General features: G+C 42.9%; 1 protein-coding gene across 1 annotated transcript; it reads right to left on the reverse strand.

Annotated features, from left to right (window-relative positions):
- Window positions 1-224: 224 nt before the first annotated feature.
- rps21 (ribosomal protein S21) lies at window positions 225-19,833 on the reverse strand. The gene is made up of 6 exons (XM_043710634.2): window positions 19,815-19,833; window positions 12,718-12,833; window positions 12,575-12,638; window positions 9,613-9,684; window positions 8,061-8,116; window positions 225-301 (listed from the first exon to the last, which is right to left on the reverse strand). Exons 2-6 carry the CDS (start codon window positions 12,765-12,767, stop codon window positions 292-294), a joined length of 252 nt encoding a protein of 83 aa, XP_043566569.1. The 5' UTR covers window positions 12,768-12,833; window positions 19,815-19,833; the 3' UTR covers window positions 225-291.
- Between the last annotated feature and the right edge of the window lie 1,898 nt (window positions 19,834-21,731).

The raw sequence follows: 21,731 nt of genomic DNA on the forward strand, positions 1-21,731 counted from the left end.
CTAGCATACGTAGCAGGCACAGGATGTGGAGAATGCTGTACACAACCTTTTGTGCAGTTTTTAAAACCACAGAAAAAGTGCAAATTTGGGAAAATTACATTTCATTTTAACGAATAATTTGAGATGTATTATGGTGCGATGTGCTGATATCCAAGTGTAAAAGTGGAATTGTTGTGATTTAATTTGTCACTTTAGTTATTTAGTAATAAAAACATAAAAGCACATTATTTTTTTGCTCAAATTTTTATTTCTATACAAACATGAAACTTTTCATAACTAGTCTTCAGCTTGTTAGACAACTCTGAAAAGAAAAATAAAAAGCAAAGTTTAAAAGACATTCAGAATAAAGGCAAAGCAAATAAAGATATTAAACCCACTAGAACTTTAAGTTATTTAACATTTTGCAATTTATCGCAAGTTAACAAGAAATAGACCTCAATCTGCACTTTCACTGTAGTCATAAACTTATCTCAATATCTTGTACTTTATTGCAATTCATCATTACATGGACTTGAGGAATCTTTCACACTGCCCACTCCAACACACAAACCCTTTGAAGTTTTAAGAATGTAAGTGAAATACATAAACATTTTACCACAAGCACTCTCATGTATTTAACGCATAGAATCAGACCAATTGGCTCAAATGACACTTGCAATGTTATGCTGTACATGAGCCTCTTCCCACCAGCCTTCAACCATCCCAGCAACACCTTCTTCTGTTACTTTCTGCTTCATCTGTTTTTCCAGCTCTCTGTTAAGGGTGTCTACACTATTTGCCTCAACTACCCTTTGTTTTGTTTTCAGTTCATCTGTGGGACATGGGTATCACTGGCTGGCCAGCATTTATCGTTTATTCCTAGTTGCCTTTGAGAAGGCAGTAATGAGCTGCCTTCTTGAATCAAAGCAGTCCATGTATAGGTTGACCCACAATGCCTTTCAGGGAGGGAATTCCACAATTTATGACGCAGCAACTGTGATGGAACTATATGTTTCCAGGAGAGATATTTCAAAGTCAGGATGTTAAGTAGCTTTGAGTTGGAGATGTTCCCATATATCTCCTTCCAGAGGGAAATGGTTGTGGGTTTGGAAAGTGCTAAAGGAACTTTGGTGAATTTCTGCAGTGCATCTTGTAGGTAGTACACACTGCTGTTACTGAGCAGTGGTGGAGGAGTGTGGATGCAGTGTTAGTCAAGTGGGTTGCTTTGTCCTGGATTGTGTCAAGCTTCTTGAACATTGTTGGAGCTGCACACACTCAGTACAAGTGGAGAATATTCCATTCTACACCTGACTTGTGCCTTGTAGATGGTGGACAGACTTTGGAGTGTCAAGAGGTGAGTTACTTACTATTGTAATCCAAGCCTCTGAGCTTATGTGGCAATGCCAGTTAAATTTCTGGTCAGTAGTACCCCCAAGATGTTGAAAGTGGGGGGATTCAGTCATAGTAAAACCACTGAATGTAAAGGGGCAGCGGTTAGATGATCTCTTATTGACAATGGTCATTGCTTGCCTTTTGCATGGCGCAAATGTTACTTGCCTCATCAGCCCAAGCGTGGATGTTGTCCAGATCTTGTTGAATTTGAACACTGAGTGCTTCAGTATCTGAGGAGTTTTGCAATCAACAGCAAATATCCTCACTTCTGACCTTATGATGGAGGGAACATCATTGATGAAGCAACTGAAGATTGTTGGCCCAGCCCACTGTTTTAAGGAACTCCTTCAGAGATTTCTAAATACAGCTGAGATGACCAACCACCAACAATCTTGACATCTTCCAATGTGATTCCAGTTTTGCGAGGGCTCCTTGAGGCCACAGCTTTGATGGCAAGGGTTGTCACTCTCACCTCAGCTCTGGAATTCAGCTATTTTGTCCATGTTGAATCAAGGCTGTAATGAGGTCAGGAACTGTGTGGTCTGGCAGAACCCAAAGTGGGCATCACTGAGCAGGAGCTGCTTGAAAGCACTGTTGATTACACCTTCTATCATGTTACTGATGATTGAGATTAGACAGATGGGGCAATAATTAGCCGAGTTGGATTTGTACTGCTTTTTACATACTGGACATACCTATGCAATTTTCCAATTAGCAGGTAGATGCCAGTGTTGTATCTGTACTGGAAGAGCTTGGGTAGGAGCAGCAAGCTCTGGAGCACCAGTCTTCAGTATTAATGCTGGAGGTTGTCAAGGCCCATAGCCTTTGCAGTACCCGGCGCCTCCAACTGTTTCTTGATATCACGCGGAGTGAATCAGATTTGCTGAAGACAGGTAAGTGTGATTGCTGGAACCCACTGGAGGAGGTTGACATGGATCATTAACTCAGCACATCTGGCCAAAGATTGATACGAAGGCTTCAGCTTTTACTTTTGCACTGATGTATTGGAGTCTTCCCTTCATAGAACATAGAAGAATACAGCGCAGTACAGGCCCTTCAGCCCTCGATGTTGCGCCGATCCAAGCCCACCTAACCTACACTAGCCCACTATCCTCCATATGCCTATCCAATGCCCGCTTAAATGCCCATAATGAGGGAGAGTCCACCACTGCTACTGACAGGGCATTCCATGAACTCACGACTCGCTGAGTAAAGAACCTACCCCTAACATCTGTCCTATACCTACCCCCCCCTTAATTTAAAGCTATGCCCCCTTGTAATAGCTGACTCCATTCGTGGAAAAAGATTCTCACTGTCGACCCTATCTAAACCCCTAATCATCTTATACACCTCCATCAAGTCACCCCTAAACCTTCTTTTCTCCAATGAAAACAACCCCAAGTGCCTCAGCCTTTCCTCATACGATCTTTCTACCATACCAGGCAACATCCTGGTAAACCTCCTCTGCACCCGTTCCAGTGCCTCCACATCCTTCCTATAGTATGGCGACCAAAACTGCACACAATACTCCAGATGTGGCTGCACCAGAGTATTATACAACTGCAACATGACCTCAGTACTCCGGAACTCAATTCCTCTACCAATAAAAGCCAGTACGCCATATGCCTTCTTCACCGCACTATTTACCTGGGTGGCAACTTTCAAGGATTTGTGTACATGGACACCAAGATCCCTCTGCTCATCCACACTACCAAGTATCCCACCGTTAGCCCAGTACCCCATCTTTTTATTACTCTTACCAAAGTGAATCACCTCACACTTAGCTACATTGAACTCCATTTGCCACCTTTCTGCCCAGTTCTGCAGCTTATCTATATCCCGCTGTAACCTGCCACATCCTTCCTCACTGTCTACAACTCCTCCGACTTTCGTATCATCCGCAAACTTACTCACCCAATCTTCTAACCCCTCCTCCAGGTCATTTATAAAAATGACAAACAACAATGGTCCCAAAACAGATCCTTGCGGAACACCGCTAGTGACGGCACTCCAAGATGAACCTTTGCCATCAACTACTACCCTCTGTCTTCTTCCAGCCAGCCAACTCCTAATCCAAACCTCCAACTCACCCTCAATGCCATACCTCCGTATTTTTTGCAGTAGTCTACCATGGGGAACCTTATCAAACGCCTTACTAAAATCCATATACACCACATCTACTGCTTTCCCCTCGTCCACCTCCTTAGTCACCTTCTCAAAGAATTCAATAAGGTTTGTGAGGCACGACCTGCCCTTCACAAAACCATGCTGACTATCCTTGATCACATTATTCCTATCCAGATGTTCATAAATCCTATCCCTTACAATTCTCTCTAAGATTTTGCCCACAACAGAAGTGAGACTCACGGGCCTATAGTTACTAGGGTTATCCCTACTCCCCTTCTTGAACAAGGGAACCACATTTGCTAGCCTCCAATCTTCTGGCACTACTCCTGTAGACAACGAGGACATAAAAATCAAGGCCAATGGCTCTGCAATCTCCTCCCTTGCTTCCCAGAGAATCCTAGGATAAATGCCATCAGGCCCAGGAGACTTATCTATTTTCACCCTTTCCAGAATTTCCAACACCTCTTCTCTACATACCTCAAAGCCATCCATTCTACTTAATTGTGACTCAGTACTCACATTGACAACAATGTCCTGTTCCTGATTGAATACTGACGAAAAGTATTCATTCAGTGTCTCCCCAATCTCTTCAGCCTCCACACGCAACTTCCCACTACTATCCTTGACTGGACCTATTCCTACCCTAGTCATTCTTTTATTCCTGACATACCTATAGAAAGCCTTAGGGTTTTCCCTAATCCTACCAACTAAGGACCTTTCATGACCCCTCCTTGCTGCTCTTAGCTCTCTCTTCAGGTCCTTTCTGGCTACCTTATAACTCTCAATCGCCCCAATTGAACCTTCACGCCTCATCTTTACATAGGCCGCCCTCTTCCATTTAACAAGGGAATGAGGATAAGGATATTTGTGCAGCCTCCTCCTCCTCCAGTGAGTTGTTTAATTATCCACCACCATTCACTGCAGATGTGGCACAACTGCAGAGCTCAGATTGATCTGTTGGTCACTTAGCTCTATCATTTGTTTCTCATACTGTTTGGCATCCAAGTTGTTTGGTAGCTTCACCAGGTTGACACCTCATTTTTAGGTGTGGTTAAATGTCGTTCCTGGCATGCCCTTCTGCACTCTCTACTGAACCAGGACTGATCCCTCGCTTGATAGTAATAGTTGAGTGGAGGATATGCCGGACCATTAGGTTGTATATTGCGCCGGGGTAGAATTCTGCTGCTATTGATGGCCCACAGCACATCATGGATGCCTAGTTTTGGGTGGTTAGATCTGTTTGAACTCTGTACCATTTAGCATGATTATAACGCCACACAACATGACAGTGGTTATTCTCAAATGACAAGGTGTGACTTCAGGCATTGGTCACCTGTCATGGACAGGTGCACTAGCAGATTGGTAAGGCTGAGGTCAAGTTTTTTTTTCCTCTCTCTCTTGTTGGTTCCCTCACCACCAGCTGTAGACCCAGTCAAGCAGACTTGTTCTTTAGGACCTGACTAGCCTGATCGATAATGCTCCTGCCAAGACATTTGAAATCCCCCAGAGTAAATTTTATGCCTTTGCCCCCTCCGTGACCAGTTATTCAACATAGAGGAGTACTGATTCATCAACCAAAGGAGGACAATACGTGGTAACCAGCAGGAGGTTTCCTTCTCCATGTTTAACCTGAAATCAGACTTCATGGAGTGCAGAGTCAATGTTAAGGACACCCAGGGCAACTCCCTCATGACTGTATACCACTATGCTGTCAATGGACCAGGACATATACAGGGATGTTGATTGTGATGGCTGGGATATCTTCTGTCACATATGACTATACCCTTATGATAGATTCTTGCTAGACTAATCTAAGACAGCTCTCCCAATTCTGGCACTGGCCCCCAAATGTTAGCAAGATGTTAGTTTGCAGGGTCGACAGACTGTTTCTGCACTTGGCTTTTCTGGTGTATATGTGGATATCAGATGGTCTGTCCAGTTTCATTTCTTGTTGAGACTTCCTAGTGATTGACACAACTGAGTGGTTTGTTTGGCCATTTCAGAGGGCAGTTGAGAGTCAACCACATTGCCGTGGCTCTGGAGTCACACATAGGTGAGACCAGACAAGAACAGCAGATTCTTTCCCTGAAGGACTTTAGTGAGTCACATAAGGTTTCCAAAGATTTCATGGTCATCATTAAATTCTTATATTGTCATCAGTAGATTCTTAATTCCAAATAAAAACTGAAAGAACTGCAGATGCTATAAATCAGAAACAAAAATTGCTGGAAAAGCTCAGCAGGTCTGGCAGCAACTGTGAAGAGAGGTCAGAGTTAATGTTTCGGATCCAGTGAGATAGTGGCTGGGAAGCGGTCAGTGTTTATGCAGAAGGTAGGGTGGGGCAAGGAAATACAGAGTAAATCCAGTCCCTTGTGTATCCAACTATTCTTCTTTCTCTCTTTGGGCTCTATTCCCAATCACATAACATTTACTCTTTCTCCATGCCCCTATCCTATCTTCTGCATAAAAACTGACATGTTCCTAGCTACCACCAGTTTGGAGGAAGCGACACTGGACTTGAAATGTTAACTCTGAATTCTTTTCAGATGTTGCCAGACCTCCTGAGGTTTTTCCAGCAATTTCTGTGTTTAATTCTTAATTCCAGGTTATTTTTGTTTTTAATTGAATGCAACTTCTTCTACCACCTGCTATGGTAGGATTTGAATGCAGGTCTGCAGGACGTTAGCTAAGTTTCTGGATTAATCATCTAGTGTTGCTATCATTAGGCCACTGCCTCCCCTGTTGTGACTGTACCACATTATAACCAGTGAGTGAGGGGAAGCTTGTCCTGGATTCCTGACTGATTTTATTAATGACCATCTTACATTTACAGAGCTACTTCTGTTCTCATCTGTAAACATTCCTGATGAAGGGCTCTTGCCAGAAACATCGATTCTCCTGCTCCTTGGATGCTGCGTGACCTGCTATGTTTTTCCAGCACCACATTCTTAACTCTGATCTCCAGCATCAACACTCCCTCACTTTCTCCTCTAATTTCTGGCATCCAACAAGACTTTTTTGAACCTTCCCCAGTACAACTATGCCCCCTATTACAGCAAGGTTTACTGTACTTAGTTAAACTAAGATTCCATCCACGTTTCATATAAACGTTATATTTAATTCCATCCTTCCAGAAATGAATCCAAGTCCTTTCTTTGCATTTATCAAATGGCCCTTTCCAGATCCCTCATTGCTATACCCTGTTTAGGTACTTGTTTTCCAGAGCAGTGCCCCCCCCCTTAATCTATTAAAACATTTTACCTCACACATTTACCTATATTGAAGTTAAATTGTCAAATATGTATCTGACAAGTGTATTAACATCTCCCTGTATTTGGGGACGAGTGACTGAAGTTATAGGAGGTCTGATTTTTTGTGAGAAAAGGAATCACATAATTATCACTTAAAATCTGTAGTGGATGCAACATATTGCAGACTATTTCAATGGGTGAAACTATGAGGTGAAGTAGTTTTCTCTTTGTTTGCCTTCGATTACCATCAAGCTATGGACCAATGTACTTGCACAACATCACAAAAGTGACCCCAGCGTGTTGGATTTAATGCAGTTAGATCTAATACAGGATGAAGTACGCAGTAACATCAGAACAGCACACTTTGAGCACTTTACTGCTCCTTGACCGCTCACAGATACCTCCCTCCCACTCTTGTTGCTCCTGAGATTTTAGCCATCAGTGATCAACACAAACTGCTCCTACTGGCCTGATCTGTTAGATCTGATTAGAATAGAAGATCTGGCTCTCCCACTTAACCCTTCAATTACAACTCTGCAGCCAGATCCCAGTGGTCTCACTGATGGCTTCATACATATGCTATTTATTCTTAGCTTCATTTGAATTAGCTTAATTCTCTAGAGGTTGGAAAAATACCCCAGTTCAAAGCTACCTACCCCACACTACACACATTCTTCCTCCTGTTCATGTCACTATTTTTATTACCTAGTTCACCTTTTGTTCCAGGAGAAAGTGAGGTCTGCAGATGCTGGAGATCAGAGCTGAAAATGTGTTGCTGGAAAAGCGCAGCAGGTCAGGCAGCATCCAGGGAACAGGAGAATCGACGTTTCGGGCATAAGCCCTTCCTGAAGAAGGGCTTATGCCCGAAACGTCGATTCTCCTGTTCCCTGGATGCTGCCTGACCTGCTGCGCTTTTCCAGCAACACATTTCCAGCACCTTTTGTTCCAACTATGTCTCTGTAGTGGAGGAATCAACTTTTCCTCAATCAATTTGCTGCAATCATTCCGTTTATAATCTGGTTGAGCACTCAATTATTTTTTGGTGAAAAATCATAAACCTGAAAGTTCGATTTTCTCTCTTCACAGATGCATGATCTAATATTCCCATTTTTTGGTTTTTAATAAATGTCATGTTGGGCTTGGATCAAGAGATTAAAACATTCGGAAAGGGCCTATTAATTTGGTACAGCATGTGCAACAAACATGTTTCACTCCTCAGTACCAACATCGCCCATGTGTTAAGTTCAGAAATAAAATGACACAACCACAAAGAAAATCAGGACATTTAAAAGGCTCAAATATTCAACTTACTTGGCCACAATGCCATCATTCTTAGCCAGCCGCAAGATACAATCATCTGATTCACCCTGTAATTAAAAACAAACGGTAACATTGCTCTTCAAATACACATACCAGATTTAAGGGCATTTTCCAGTCACCAAAAGGCATCAGATGTTGCATATATTGCACCCACAGATTAAATGACAAATTTATAAAGTTAGCTCACTATAAGTCAGATACTTGAAAGACAAGAACATTTGAAACAACTTTGAAGTATCAAACTAAAAGTACTCATTCTGTTGGTTTGGGTATAAAAATAGGCTTCACTTTTGTGAGACTGTGTCTCCCTGTAGCTGAAAAATCACTGGATCCCTTCAGTGTGGGAACAGGCCTTTCAGTCCAACAAGCCCACAGCCACCCTCCAAATAGTAACCCTTCCAGTCCCATTCCCCTACCCGATTTCTCTACATTTAGCCCAGACTAATGCACCTAACCTACACATCTCTGAACACCATGGGTAATTTAGTATGGCCAATTCACCCTAATCTGCATATTTTTCCATTGTGGGAGTAAACCCATGCAGACACGGGGAGAATGTGCAAACTCCACACAGTCGCCCGAGGCTGGAATCGAACCTGGGTCCTTGGCGCTGTTAGGCAGCATTACTAACCACTAAGTCACCAGCTGAAGGGGTCTTCGCTGATATACAACTCTATTGATGTCAGTCACACTGTAGCACTGTGACCAAGTCTTATTTATCACAGGATCATCAATAATCTATTTAATTATGGAAGGACCCTAGTTACAAACAGCCTTTCCTCACATCCAATCAAATGCAATTATATGGGAATAAAACATTACCCCTAAAGGGATCCAGTGATTTTTCAGCTACAGGAAAATACCAAATTCTCATTTGGTGGGAGGGTAAAATTTAGTTTTGTTTTTTTTCTCCCTATAGAGTACCATCATTTTGAGCTGAATCATTCTAGAAGTGTCCGTCTCATCAATGAATGTTTCCAGAGGTAATAGATAAGACTGCATGCTCCTTTAATCAGTGTACTAACCAAGAGTCAGTTAAGCCAGGAAAAATACTCTTACAGTCACTCACTCTTAGTCAAGCACAGTAAACTAACAAGCAGTTTGGGATAAAAGCCTATGTAAATCTAGAGGGATATTTTACATGAAAGACAAGAACCAGATTTGTTTAAAAATGTCTATTTCCTATTATTTCTAGATTGGTTTCATACGTAGAAAAGGTGAAACTCTGGATTTGGTACATCCAAACAGTGGTTAATTCCTGCAAACGAAACTGCTTAGCACTTTCAGAAAGGATATGTTTAGTCCAGGAAATGTTTAAAAGCCCTCGAAATTCCCATTAGGTACAAAATGTAAATAAATTTGATTTAATGTTAGGATAGACAGCGTTCTATATAAAGTTATTACACAGTAACAACTTTAAATCTGAAGGTAGATAGAACTGGTGTCCTTCAGTATCACTAGAGCCTACACAACAAGACAAATGGAAGGTACAATGCCTAGGTAGGAAGATATTTCATTCAGTGCCCCTAGGATGCGTACATACCATTCTACGGATAACTCCACAGATAGCATAGGTTTTATGCTGACCATTAAATCTTCCTGTTACTTTGTCAACCTAAGATAAAATTAATCAAGAGATTAAAACATTCGGAAAGGGCGAACAGATATCTCAGATGTCTTAGAAACAGATTCCATAACTTAATACTGATATTTCAACCATTTATCACAATGCAATAAGAAACAATTGTGGTAATACACTAAGGATAGTGTAGTTGATATTGTAGATATAGACGTTTAAAAGGTGCTGGCAAAATACCACAAATTTAGCAGAAAAACAGGAACTTAAGAGTAGCAGTGGCAATGTGAATCTGAAACATAAAGGACAGAGATCAGAAAGTAGTAGTGAATGGGCATTTGTCGGGCCGGAAACACTTGTGGTGTTCCTTAGGAATGGTGCTTGGACCACTGCTCATTTTCAGCTGCAATAATGACCTGGACTAGAGTTAAGAGTTGCAAATACAAAAAATTTTGAACAATGAGGAATGAAGATGACTTCAGGAGGATGACGACTGGTGAAATGTGCAGACACACAGCAAATAATATTTAATGCAGAGAAATGTGAAGTAGAAAAACAGAGGTAACTTGAATTAAATGGCACATATTTCAAGAGAGTACATATACATAAAGCTTTGAAGGCAACAGAATACTTAAGGCTGTTAAAACAGCATATATTATGCCTGCTTTCTTCAGAAGAACAACAAATACAAAGGTGAATTTACACATTTTTCCAAGAGAGTGCATGTACATAAATTTTTGAAGGTGGCAGGAAAACTTAAGGCAGCTATTAAAACAGCATATGACAGGCCTGCTTTCTTCAGAAGAAGATACAAAGAATGTTGTGAAAAACCTAAATGTTAGCTGTGGCCTAATGTTAGGCTACAGCTACAGTAATTTCCAATTCTGATCCACACATTAGAAAGGATGCAAAGGTTTTATAAAACAGTACAGACCCTCCACCACCCAGAAGAACAAAAGCTGCAGGTGTATTAAAAAAGCAGCACTCCTCGCAAATTCTGCTTCAAGCCACAAACCACTGCTACTTTAAGCTATACCACTGTTACTAGATTAAAATTCTAGAATTCAAATTAATGTGGACCAGACCACATTTATTACCCATTCTGAATTGCCCAGAAGGCAGTTGAGTTAACCATATTGCTGAGGGCCTGTAGTCACAGACAGGCCAGACCATGTGAGGATGGTAGATTTCCTTCCCTGAAGGACTTCAGATTGTTTTTTTGACAGTTCACAATGGTCATCATTGGACAAATTCCAGATATTGATTGAATTTAAACTCCACCATTTGCCATGGCAGGATTTGAACCCAGGACCGCAGAACATTACCAGGGTCTCTGGGTTAGGTATAGCATCAGTACCATTAGGCCACCAAGTTTCCTCAACATGGCTGACTCTTCAATTGCCTAGTAAATCATTCAGTTCCAAAGGAAATTAAGTATGGACAACAAGTGCCACTTTTGCCTGTGATGTCTAAAGCCCATGAATGAATAAAGAAAAATCCAAAAACGGTGCTGGCCATGTTCTAATTGTATTAATTTCCATTCATGTTTGCTGACTGACAAACATCCCCAGTTGATCAACAGACTGACTTTAAAATCATAATGAGCTGAAAATGTGTTGCTGGAAAAGCATAGCAGGTCAGGCAGCATCCAAGGAACAGGAGAATCGACGTTTCGGGCATAAGCCCTTCTTCAGGAATGAGGAAAGTGTGTCCAGCAGGCTAAGATAAAAGGTAGGGAGGAGGGACTTGGGGGAGGGGCTTTGGAAATGCGATAGGTGGAGGGAGGTCAAGGTGAGGGTGATAGGCCGGAGTGGGGTGGGGCCGGAGAGGTCAGGAAGAAGATTGCAGGTTAGGAAGGCGGTGCTGAGTTCGAGGGATTTGACTGAGACAAGGTGGGGGGGAGGGGAAATGAGGAAACTGGAGAAGTCTGAGTTCATCCCTTGTGGTTGGAGGGTTCCCAGGCAGAAGATGAGGCGCTCTTCGTCCAACCGTCGTGTTGCCATGGTCTGGCGATGGAGGAGTCCAAGGACCTGCATGTCCTTGGCGGAACGTTTCAGAGAACACCTCTGGGACACCCGGACCAACCAACCCAACCACCCCGTAGCCTAACACTGTAACTCCCCCTCCCACTCCACCAAGGACATGCAGGACCTAACTGCTTCTAAGATTCTAATCCCTTGATTAAACGTTTGGTCACTTGCCCCAGTACTTCCTTAGTGTGGAGTTTGGGACATTTTATTTCATTAAGCGTGTTACTTAAACGGTGATGGGCAAAGAAAGCGGAACTCTCAGGATAGCTCTATAAAAATTCCTGTTTCCCCCCCCCTTCCATTTTCAGACACATAATGAAAAGCATAGCAGGAAGTTATTTTTAAACTATCTTTTCTCTTCAAATGACTGTTCTTTCCATTGCAATTTTAGTTCCCAACTTCATGCAATGCGCTCTCTTAAGGGACATAATCATGAGTTGTAAGGGTCAAGATTTGGGAACCAGTAGGCATCATTCCACTGCTGCTGTTTAACATATTTAAGTGCTGCAACATCACAAACACAGATGGACACTAATCATTCTTCATACCAGCCCTTTGTGGCAGCTACCTATTTGATTCCATTCCCCGGGTAACCAGAGTACTCCAATTCTCTTGAATTTAACTAGTAAATCTTTTGCTTTTTCAGGTAGCACATTTCAGACTGACACTGATTTATTGTCGAAAAACTGTGCCTTGTTTTTTGTCATTTACTTTAAGTCTGGCTTCTGGTTTCTGACCTTAGTCATTTGTCTCTCTCTTTAAAACAAAACCACCGGATTTTGAACAGTCCTGTAATATCTTCCGAATTTGTCCAGTGAACATAAAGTCCAATCCCAATACACCACCCACCCTCACTGATAATTCAGATTTACATGCTAGTTTATTAAAACTTAACTCACCTCAGCAATGTTGATTTGAATGGAAGCATGGTCCTTTGCAGCAATAATTCTGCTGCTTGCAGAGCTGAAAGAAACAATAACAATTTAGCTAACTTTTAGGCATGCAACACGAAAGTCAGTACGTGTTCTTATCTGATACTCACCATTTACGTGGAACGTAAAGATCAACAAATTCACCAGCATCGTTCTGCATGTTGGTTTTTTACAAATTGTGATTTTTTTCAGAGGCTGGATTTTAATTCAGCTGTTACGCAGAGATCTAGACACATACAAAAAAAGTTGAAAACTTCAGCACATTGTATCAAATATGAAATTAGATACTCTATTTCAACTAGAAATTAGTCAGCTTAGAAATAGAAGGACTGACAGTTCCATTACATTGATGAATCAGCAATATTACTCAAACATGGGATCAAAATTATATTAACGACATAGTAACTAAACTCGACTTCTGGATGAAGAATACCTTTTCTCATCTTAAATTTATGATGCTAATTACAACAATAGTATAACATTTATACTGCATCTTTAACACAATTAATCTCAAGGTATTTCTCAGATGCATTAAATTACTGAGTTACTTAAGATATGAGGTGTGATGACCAAGGCTTGGTCAAAGTAGATGCTGTAAAAGGAGGAAAGAAAGGTAGAGGCAAAGTCGAGCAAAAAGCTTACCATTAATACAACCAAAGGAACAGCTATCAAGGATGGAGTGATTAAAATCAGGAACACTTAAGAATTAACTGAGCTCAAAATCTTGAGGGTGGTGGGACTACAGGAAATTGTAAAAAAAAAAGTGACAGTCCAGGTCATGGAAGATTTGATAGTAGGAAATGACAATTTCAGAATCGCGACACTGACTGTAAGTAAGCGAACACAGGGGGTGTAGACATAAGCAGTGGAGGATTAATAACTTCAAATTTAGAAAACAGATTCAACGTTTCTTCTAAGCTGTGAACATTTGTAGCTGCTCCATGGCACTGGCACACTGATCGTGGCTTTGAGAGACTTCCAGTCATTGCCATGCACAGGCCTCGGAGGACTGCACAACCGTAAAAAAAATTGAACACAAGACTGATAAGAACATGGAAGACCAGCCAGAAGTGCACTGTATGCCTAGATGCAATAAAGGTATGATCGGAGACAAAGTAAAAGGCAAGCAATATCAGAGATGGAAATGGGCAGTTTTATTGCTGGAACAAAAGTGTGGTTGAAAGCTCATCTCAGGGTCATATCTGACACAGGTTGCTAACCGACTGATTTAATCTCAGTGATTGTTGCAAGAGCGGAATTGAGTCAGAAACTATGGAACAAGGTTTGGAGCAGCGAGCCAAAATAGCTTTAAGTTTTCCCAAGGAAACCCAAACATATAAACAGAAAGCAGGAAACACCAGCAATGCTTCATCCGGAGGCTCACTGAAGATGTTACAAAACGTCTAAAAAACGTCTATGGTGACAAAACGTCTAAAAATTAACCTTCCAGCTCACCAAGCAAACCTACATCAAGAACCTCAACCTTGTCTACAAATCTTTTCAGAGCTCGCTGAAAGACATTTGCTTAAGATCACGTGAAAAGATTAAAGTCAGTCAAGTGTTTTCAATCACATCTCCATTTCAGTCTTTTTCTGACAAAAGTGAGTAAGAGATATGTATAGAATGCTGAAGCAGTATTTGGGTGCACATTTAATTGATAGGCAATAAAGCCTCTGCAACGTTTAGCATGTGGAATCCAGGAAATAGCAGAGGAGTTACACAGATACTTTGCACTAGCCTTCATGGTGGAAAATACCTCAAACATTCCATTAATAGTAAAGAAATTGGGAAGGAATTAAGTAACATCACTACAGATGGAAAATTAGCCAGACTAACAGGGATAAATGCAGTCAGATCCACTGGCCCTGATGGCTTGCAACCTAGGATCTGAAAAGTTGCAGCTACTGAGATAGTGGATGCATTGGTTGTAATTTTTCATAAATCCTTAGATCCTTAAGAAGTACCAGAGGATTGGAAAACTGCCAATGTGATACCCCAAAAATTGTGTTTGGGGGGAGGGGAAGAGGAGGAGAGTAGGTGGATTAACCTAATATCTGTTGTTGGAACCAATTAAATAAGTTTTAGCAGCACATTTGTAAAATTGCTTTAATCAAGTAGAGTCAGAACGGCTGCATGACAAGGAAATTGTGCCTATTAAAGTTCTAGGACATCTCCTTCAGAATGGACAGAGAGAACCTGTAGATGTGTTGTATTTGGACTTCCAGAAGGCATTCAACAAGGTGCACCACAAAAGATTAAGTCATAAGAGCTCATGTTGTTGGAAGTAATATACTGGCATGAGGGCTGTAAACAGCAAGTGCAGACCAGGGTTTTTGTTTTCAGGTTGACAACCTGTAACCAGTGGGGTTCCACAGGGATTCAGTGCTGGGACAACTGTTAACAATATGTTAGTGGCTTGGAGGAAAGAAGGTGTAGTCAAACTTGCACACGACACAAATATAGGTTGAAAGTCAGGTTGTGAATGGGTTACAGTTTAGAATGATAGCGATAGGTTAAGTGGACAAAATGTTGGCAAATGGAGTATAATCTGAAAAAATGCGACGTTTTTTATTTTGGAAGAGAGAACAAAAGAACGGTATTATTAAATAGAGACCATATCAGTAATGTGAACAGTTTTGGTCCCCTTATTTAAGCCAAGATATCATTTCATTGGAGGCAGTTCAGAGAAGGTTCAAGAGGATGATCCCCAGTACAGAGGTTTGTCTTATGAGCAAGGCAAAACAGCTCAGGACTTTACTCACTGGAGTTTAAAAGAGTGAGAGATATTCTCAAGAGGATTCCTAAGGGGCTTGACAGTGATTGCTGCAATGATGTTTCCTCTCACTAACGTGCCCAGGACCAGAGGCCAACTTAAGACTCAGATAAGGGAGGATTATTTCTCTGAGGGTTCAGCATCTTTGGAACTCCTCATCACAGAAAGCTGTGGGGGCAGAGTCCATGTGCATAACGATGGCTGAGATAGATAGGTTCTTGACCAGTATGGAAATCAAACTTGAAGAGCGTGGTGCTGGAAAAGCACAGCCGGTCAGGCAGTCGAGGAGTAGGGGAGTCGACATTTTGGGCAGAAGCCCTTCATCAGGAATGAGGCTTGTGGGCCAAGGGGACTGAGAGCTAAATAGGAGGAGGGGTGGAGCTGGGGCGCAGGTAGCTGGGAATGCAATAGGTATATGCAGGTAGGGGTGACAGTGATAGGTTAGAGAGAAGGATGGAGCAGAAAAGTGGGAAGGAAGATGGAGGCAAGCGCTGAGGAAGGAGATGTGGCTATGGTAGCGAGTCTGCTTCAGGACATGGCTGAAGAGCTTCAGGGCAGAAGAGATGACGTGAGGGGTGCAGTGAGACTCACTGAGATACTTGTAGAGGGAGCAGGAATACTCCAAGGTAGGCATCCTTGGAAGAGGCTGAAAAAGCGCAGCAGGTCAGGCAACATCCAAGGAGCAGGAGAATCGACGTTTCGGGCATAAGCCCTTCTTCAGGAATGAGGAAGGTGTGCCAAGCAGGCTAAGATAAAAGGTAGGGAGGAGGGACTTGGGGGAGGGGGGTTGGGAATGCAATAGGTGGAGGGAGGTTAAGGTGAGGGTGATAGGTGGGAGAGGGGGTGGGGGCGGAGAGGTCGGGAAGAAGATTGCAGGTCAAGAAGGCGGTGCTGAGTCAGAGGGTTGTGACTGAGATGAGGTGGAATGCAGATTTCTCCAGCTTCTTCATTTCCCCTCCCCCCACCTTATCTCAGTCCCAACCCTCGGACTCAGCACCGCCTTCTTGACCTGCAATCTTCTTCCCGACCTCTCCGCCCCCACCCACTCTCTCTTTGGCATACCTTCCTCATTCCTGAAGATGGGCTTATGCCCGAAACGTCGATTCTCCTGCTCCTTGGATGCTGCCTGACCTGCTGCGCTTTTCCAGCAACACATTTTTCAGCTCTGATCTCCAGCATCTGCAGTCCTCACTTTATCCTTGGAAGAGGCTTCAATCAGGTTATGATCAACTAGGAGAAAGTGAGGACTGCAGTACAGAAATCAGTATTACAGAGAAAAAGCAGGAAAGAATGACAGATCAGACACAATCCTCTTGAATGGCCTACTCTGGTTCGTATTTCTTACAGGTTTTAGTGTAAAGTTCACAGAAAGTTAGAATGAGAGGACCAGTGTTCCTTTATCAAAATGATTTCAGCACAAGATACAGCCAAATGACTAATCACGTTTGAGCCAATTCTTTGCCAGAGCAACGTATTTTGCCGAAAACTTCCCCACCCTTGCTTCAATGCTAGGAAAGGCTATGGCCAAAGGCAGGTAAATGAAGTTAAGATGAAAATCAGCCATGATCTTATTGCATAATGGAACAGACTTGAGGAGCTGAATGGCTTACTCCTGTTTCCTCTTTCTTCAGCTGCTCATCCAAATCCCTTAAAAACCATGACTGAATCCACTCCACTTCACTCCCAGGTTGAGCATTACAGATTCTAGCCACAAGCAAGTGAAAACATTTTCTTCCTTCCTAACATTAACTTTTGTTTCCTTTAGTTCTTGACCAGAACAGTTTCTTTCTGTCCAGACTCAGGATTTGGAATTGGTCATTTTGATGGGTATATGAAGAGAAAGGTTGAGAGGGATATTCGCCAAACGCTGGCAAATGGAACTTGGTAAGATTGAGATGTCTGGTTGGTAAAGATTATCTATGACTTCTCAAATAACCTCGAACGGAAAGCAATCCCAGCTCACCCAGTCCATTTAGGAAAATAAAGTCCCTCCCATCACTGTAACTATTCACATCAATTCTTTCTGCACTCAAACTTTCACACACTCAAGTTCACAGCTTGCCTGCTATCTCACTGCACAAAAAATAAGCCCAGGGACAGCACAGTGGCTAGCACTGCTGTCTCACAGCACCAGGAACCTGGATTCAATTCCACTCTTGATGCTACTGTCTATGCGGGGGTGAATACTGCAGATGCTGGAGATTAGAGTCAAGATTAGACTGGTGCTGGAAAAGCACAGCAGGTCAGGAAAATCGACGTTTCAGGCAAAAGCCCTTCATCAGGAATGAGGTGGGAGCCTTGGGGTGCAGGGATAAATGGGAGGAGTGCGGGGGTGTGGAGAAGGTAGCTGAGAGTGCAATAGGTGGATGCAGGTAGGGGTAAAAGTGATAGGTCAGAGAGGAGGGTGGAGTGGATAGGTGGGAAGGAAGACTTGACAGGTGGGACAGATCATGAGGATGATGCTGAGCCACGGGGCAGTGGGGTTGATTGGTGCCGGTGTCCTGGAGATGTCCTCTGAAGCACTCTGCGAGAAGGCATCCAGTCTCCTCACTATAGAGATGGCGGCATTGGAAGCAATAGATACAATAAATGACATGTTTGGAAGTGCAGGTAAAGCTCTGATGGATGGGGACGGGGGGGCATCGACATGACCAGGTAGTCACAGAGAGAACAGCCTTTGCGGAAAGCAGATAAGGCTGGGGAAGGAAATATATCCCTGATGGTGGGGTCCGTTTGAAGGTGGCAGAAATGTCAGTATATGATGCGATTTATGCAGAGGTTGGTGGGGTGAAATGTGAGGACAAAGGGGGGGGGGTGTGTTCTTGTTGTGGTTGGAGGGGTGAGGTTTGGGGGCGGAAGTGCCAGACGTGGATGAGATGCATTGGAGGGCATCCTCAACCGTGTGGGAGGGAAAATTGCAGTCTTTAAAGACAGAGGCCATCTAGTGTGTTCTGCTGTGGAACTAGTCCTCCTGGGAGCAGATGCGAAGGAATCGGGAATACAAGACAGCATTTTTGCAGAAGGCAGGGTGGGAGGTGGTGGATTTGTAAAAAATGTCAATGTTGAGTCAGTATTCACGGTTGGAGAAAGAGGTCCAGGAAGGGGAGGTGTCAGAGATGGTCCAGGTGAATTTAAGGTCAGGGTGGAATGTGTTGGTAAGTTGATGAACTGTTCAACCTGTCCATGTGCAGTTTGCACATTCTCCCCATGTCTGCATGGGTTTCTGCCAGATGCTCTGGTTTCCACAGTCTAAAGACGTGCAGTGGATTATCCATGCTAAATTACCCATAGTATTCAGGGATATGTACGTTTGGTGTGTTAGCTGTGGGAAATGCAGAAATAGGGTAGGGGGATTTGGATAGGAGATTGACAATAGTGGCGTTACAACTGGACTGTTATTCTGGAGACCCAGGTAATGTCCTGAGGACCCAAGTTCAAATTCCAACATTTGTTGTGGAATTCAATAAAAATCTGGAATTGGGTGAAAAACACCATCTGGTTCACTAACGTTCTGCTATATTTACCTGGTCTGGCCTACGTATGACTTCAGACCCACAGCAATGTGGTTGACTAACTGCCCTCTGGGCAATTAGGGATGAGCAACAAATACTGGCGTTCCATGAATGAATAAAAATAATGGGCCGGAGTTGTGTGCTCTTTGGAGAGCTGATGTAGACGCTACAGTGTAGAAACAGGCCATTCTGTCCAACTCGTCCACACAACCCTCCAAAGAGTATCCCACACCTATCCCAGCAACCTTGCACCTTCCATGTCTAATGCACCTATGTTTGGACATTATGGGTAATTTAGTGTGGCCAATCCACAAAAAACTGCACATCTTTGGGCTGGGGGAGGTAACCCACACAAACAGGGGGAGAATATGCAAACTGCACACAGACAGTCGCCTGAGAGTGGAACGGAACCCAGATCCTTGTCGTTGTGAGGCAGCAGTGCTGGCCACTCAGCCTGTTCCCACACTGTGGGGATTCTAGTTTTGCATCGGCTGCTTTATTAATTCTTGTGAATATTTGTAATTATTTAAATGAAGTGTATATTTTGCTAATTTTCTACATGGGGTACCTGCACTACTCCGAAGTTATCTTGGCATTTCTCTCTCCTCACACATTATACCACAAGCGCTAATTTTCTCCCGTACTCTCTCCGCTTTATGGCGGGACGGCTTTCTCGGGGCGACAAACCGGTTCCTTGTGAACCGAGTGCGCCGTCTCCAAGGCCCGGGCCCAGAGCCTGAGGCCCTCTGGCCTCCGCACACGCGGCCGCTCCATCTCCCTGTGGCGAGCCCTCTACCCCGAGATCTCTCCCCCTCCCCCACCGAGCTGAGGCCCAGCGTGAACTCCCGACAACGGGGGCCACGACCCTCACCCACGCGGGTCCCGCTGAGGCGCCGTCTCCCCGAGAGCCGGACACACTCACCCTCCGCTCAGAATGGCGGCCGCCGAAAAGGAAGAAGGGGTGGAGCCGCAAACGGAAATATCGACACGGGAGAACGAAACTTCCGGTGCTGCGCGCGCATTGTGGGGCAAAGTTGCCGCATGCTCTGCGGGGCCAAGTGGGTGGGAGCTGCAGGTTCAGAGCATCCAGCTGTCAGCCTCGAACACACTGAGCCTTTTAAGATGTTTTCTCATCAGAGATGTGTTTAGGCACTTGTAGAGCAAGTGGGACTTGAAGCCGGGCTTCCTGACCCCGAGGTAGGGACACTACCATTGCACCACAAAAGCCCGTAAATTTTAATTTCAATTTCACGACCAACTGGATTGGGTGCTGCAGTGGTAGTGTCGTTTCTTCTGGCTTAGGAGGACCGGTTTCAATACCCGTCTGCCCCAGAAGCGTTTAATAACATATTTCAACAGGTTGATTAGAAAACATCTACAAGGCTACAGGCCAAGTGCTGGAAAATGGGATTACAATAGATTGCTCCTTGATCGTGGGCATAATGGACCTGTTTCTTTAGGGCTATAAATTCTCCACAAATCTGGAGCAGGTAGGACTTGCAACCAGTCGCCTAAATGTTTTGAAGATAATTCTCGAATCAACCGGTTTAGAGATGCTATTTTCCACTGGTGCAGCTGTTGGACTGGAACTAGGTAGAAACATTTAGGTAGAAGCATTGTCACTGCACCACATATGCTGGGGGCCATAGCCTTGAACGCAATGGAATTTTCAGTGTTCATCTTAAAAATATTTTTAAAAATTTCTTGAGGGTTCCTACCTCTACATTATTAAGTTATAGAAATAACTAAAACACATTTAAAAGCAGCAATATAATTTTGCTTTTGAAGTTCATAGCTCTTCTGGTATCTTAGTGCTTTCCTAATTCTATGATTAGTCTAATCTCTCATTTCCACACATCTTATTTTGCAATGAGCTTTAATTCTTATTAAATGGAAAGACACTTGTTTTCATTCAATCTTTCATTTTCAACAAACATGCCCACTACAATTTTCATGCCATTCATTGTTTCACTAAGTTGTGCATTTCTTCTCCAGATTAGACTATCCCTTGGATCCTATTCAAACATTACCAATTTTTTTTACATGTAGCTGTCACTGAGCCAACATTTATTGTCCAGCCCGAAAGCAGAAAAAGGAATAGCATTTGGAACAGTGCTAATTAATTTGAAACACCACAAAATGACATCCATGTTAGCAAAACATTATAACAACAATAATTCTGGGGATCATACACAAGAGATAAAATAAGATCAGGCTCTTCTACTCATCATAGCAAAAAAATGGCAAAGCACCTAAATTACATAGGGAGACCGGTTTTAGAGCAGAAGTAAAGTAGGGGGTGATGTACATACAAATATAGAGGAAACAAGTCACTCTAGAAGGCACAACATAGAGTAAAGTTGCAAATCACATAAAACCAGGTTATAGTCCAACAGGTTTATTTGGAAATACAAATCAGAGTTAACATTTTGGGTCTGGCAACCCTTCCTCAGAACACCAACTTCTGTTTTTGTTTCCGATTTATAGCATTCACAGGTCTTTTGGTTTTATTTGATAAGGAGTTCTATTTCAGGTTGGTGAGACTTGTGACTAGTGGCATTCCACAGCGATCAATGCTGGGACCACAATTTTTACAATAAGGAGGAAGTGAATGTACTGTAGCCAAATTTGCAGACAATACAAAAATAGGTAAAAAGGCTGCAAGTGAGAGGGATACAAACCCACAACAAATCCACAGCAGGGTCCAGACTCTCGGCAAGGTGGTTGACTCTTAACTGCTCTCTGTGCAATTTATACTGCCCTAGCCAGTGAACCAGCCACATCCTGCAAATGAATAATAAAAAAAATTAGTGAAATTGATAAGTTAGCTAAGCAGGCA

Source organism: Chiloscyllium plagiosum, unplaced genomic scaffold (assembly GCF_037043375.1).
Source record: "Chiloscyllium plagiosum isolate Xiang-an unplaced genomic scaffold, Cpla_swu_hap1 HiC_scaffold_15, whole genome shotgun sequence".
Classification (NCBI taxonomy): domain Eukaryota; kingdom Metazoa; phylum Chordata; class Chondrichthyes; order Orectolobiformes; family Hemiscylliidae; genus Chiloscyllium; species Chiloscyllium plagiosum.

Excerpts from the sequence above, each read along its gene's own strand:
- rps21 (XM_043710634.2), bottom strand. The coding sequence starts at position 12,767 with ATGCAGAACGATGCTGGTGAATTTGTTGATCTTTACGTTCCACGTAAA. Across the intron at positions 12,639-12,717 it reads CTTTACGTTCCACGTAAATG|CTCTGCAAGCAGCAGAATTA; the intron begins GTGAGTATCAGA and ends TGTTTCTTTCAG. Across the intron at positions 9,685-12,574 it reads TTCAAATCAACATTGCTGAG|GTTGACAAAGTAACAGGAAG; the intron begins GTGAGTTAAGTT and ends ATTTTATCTTAG.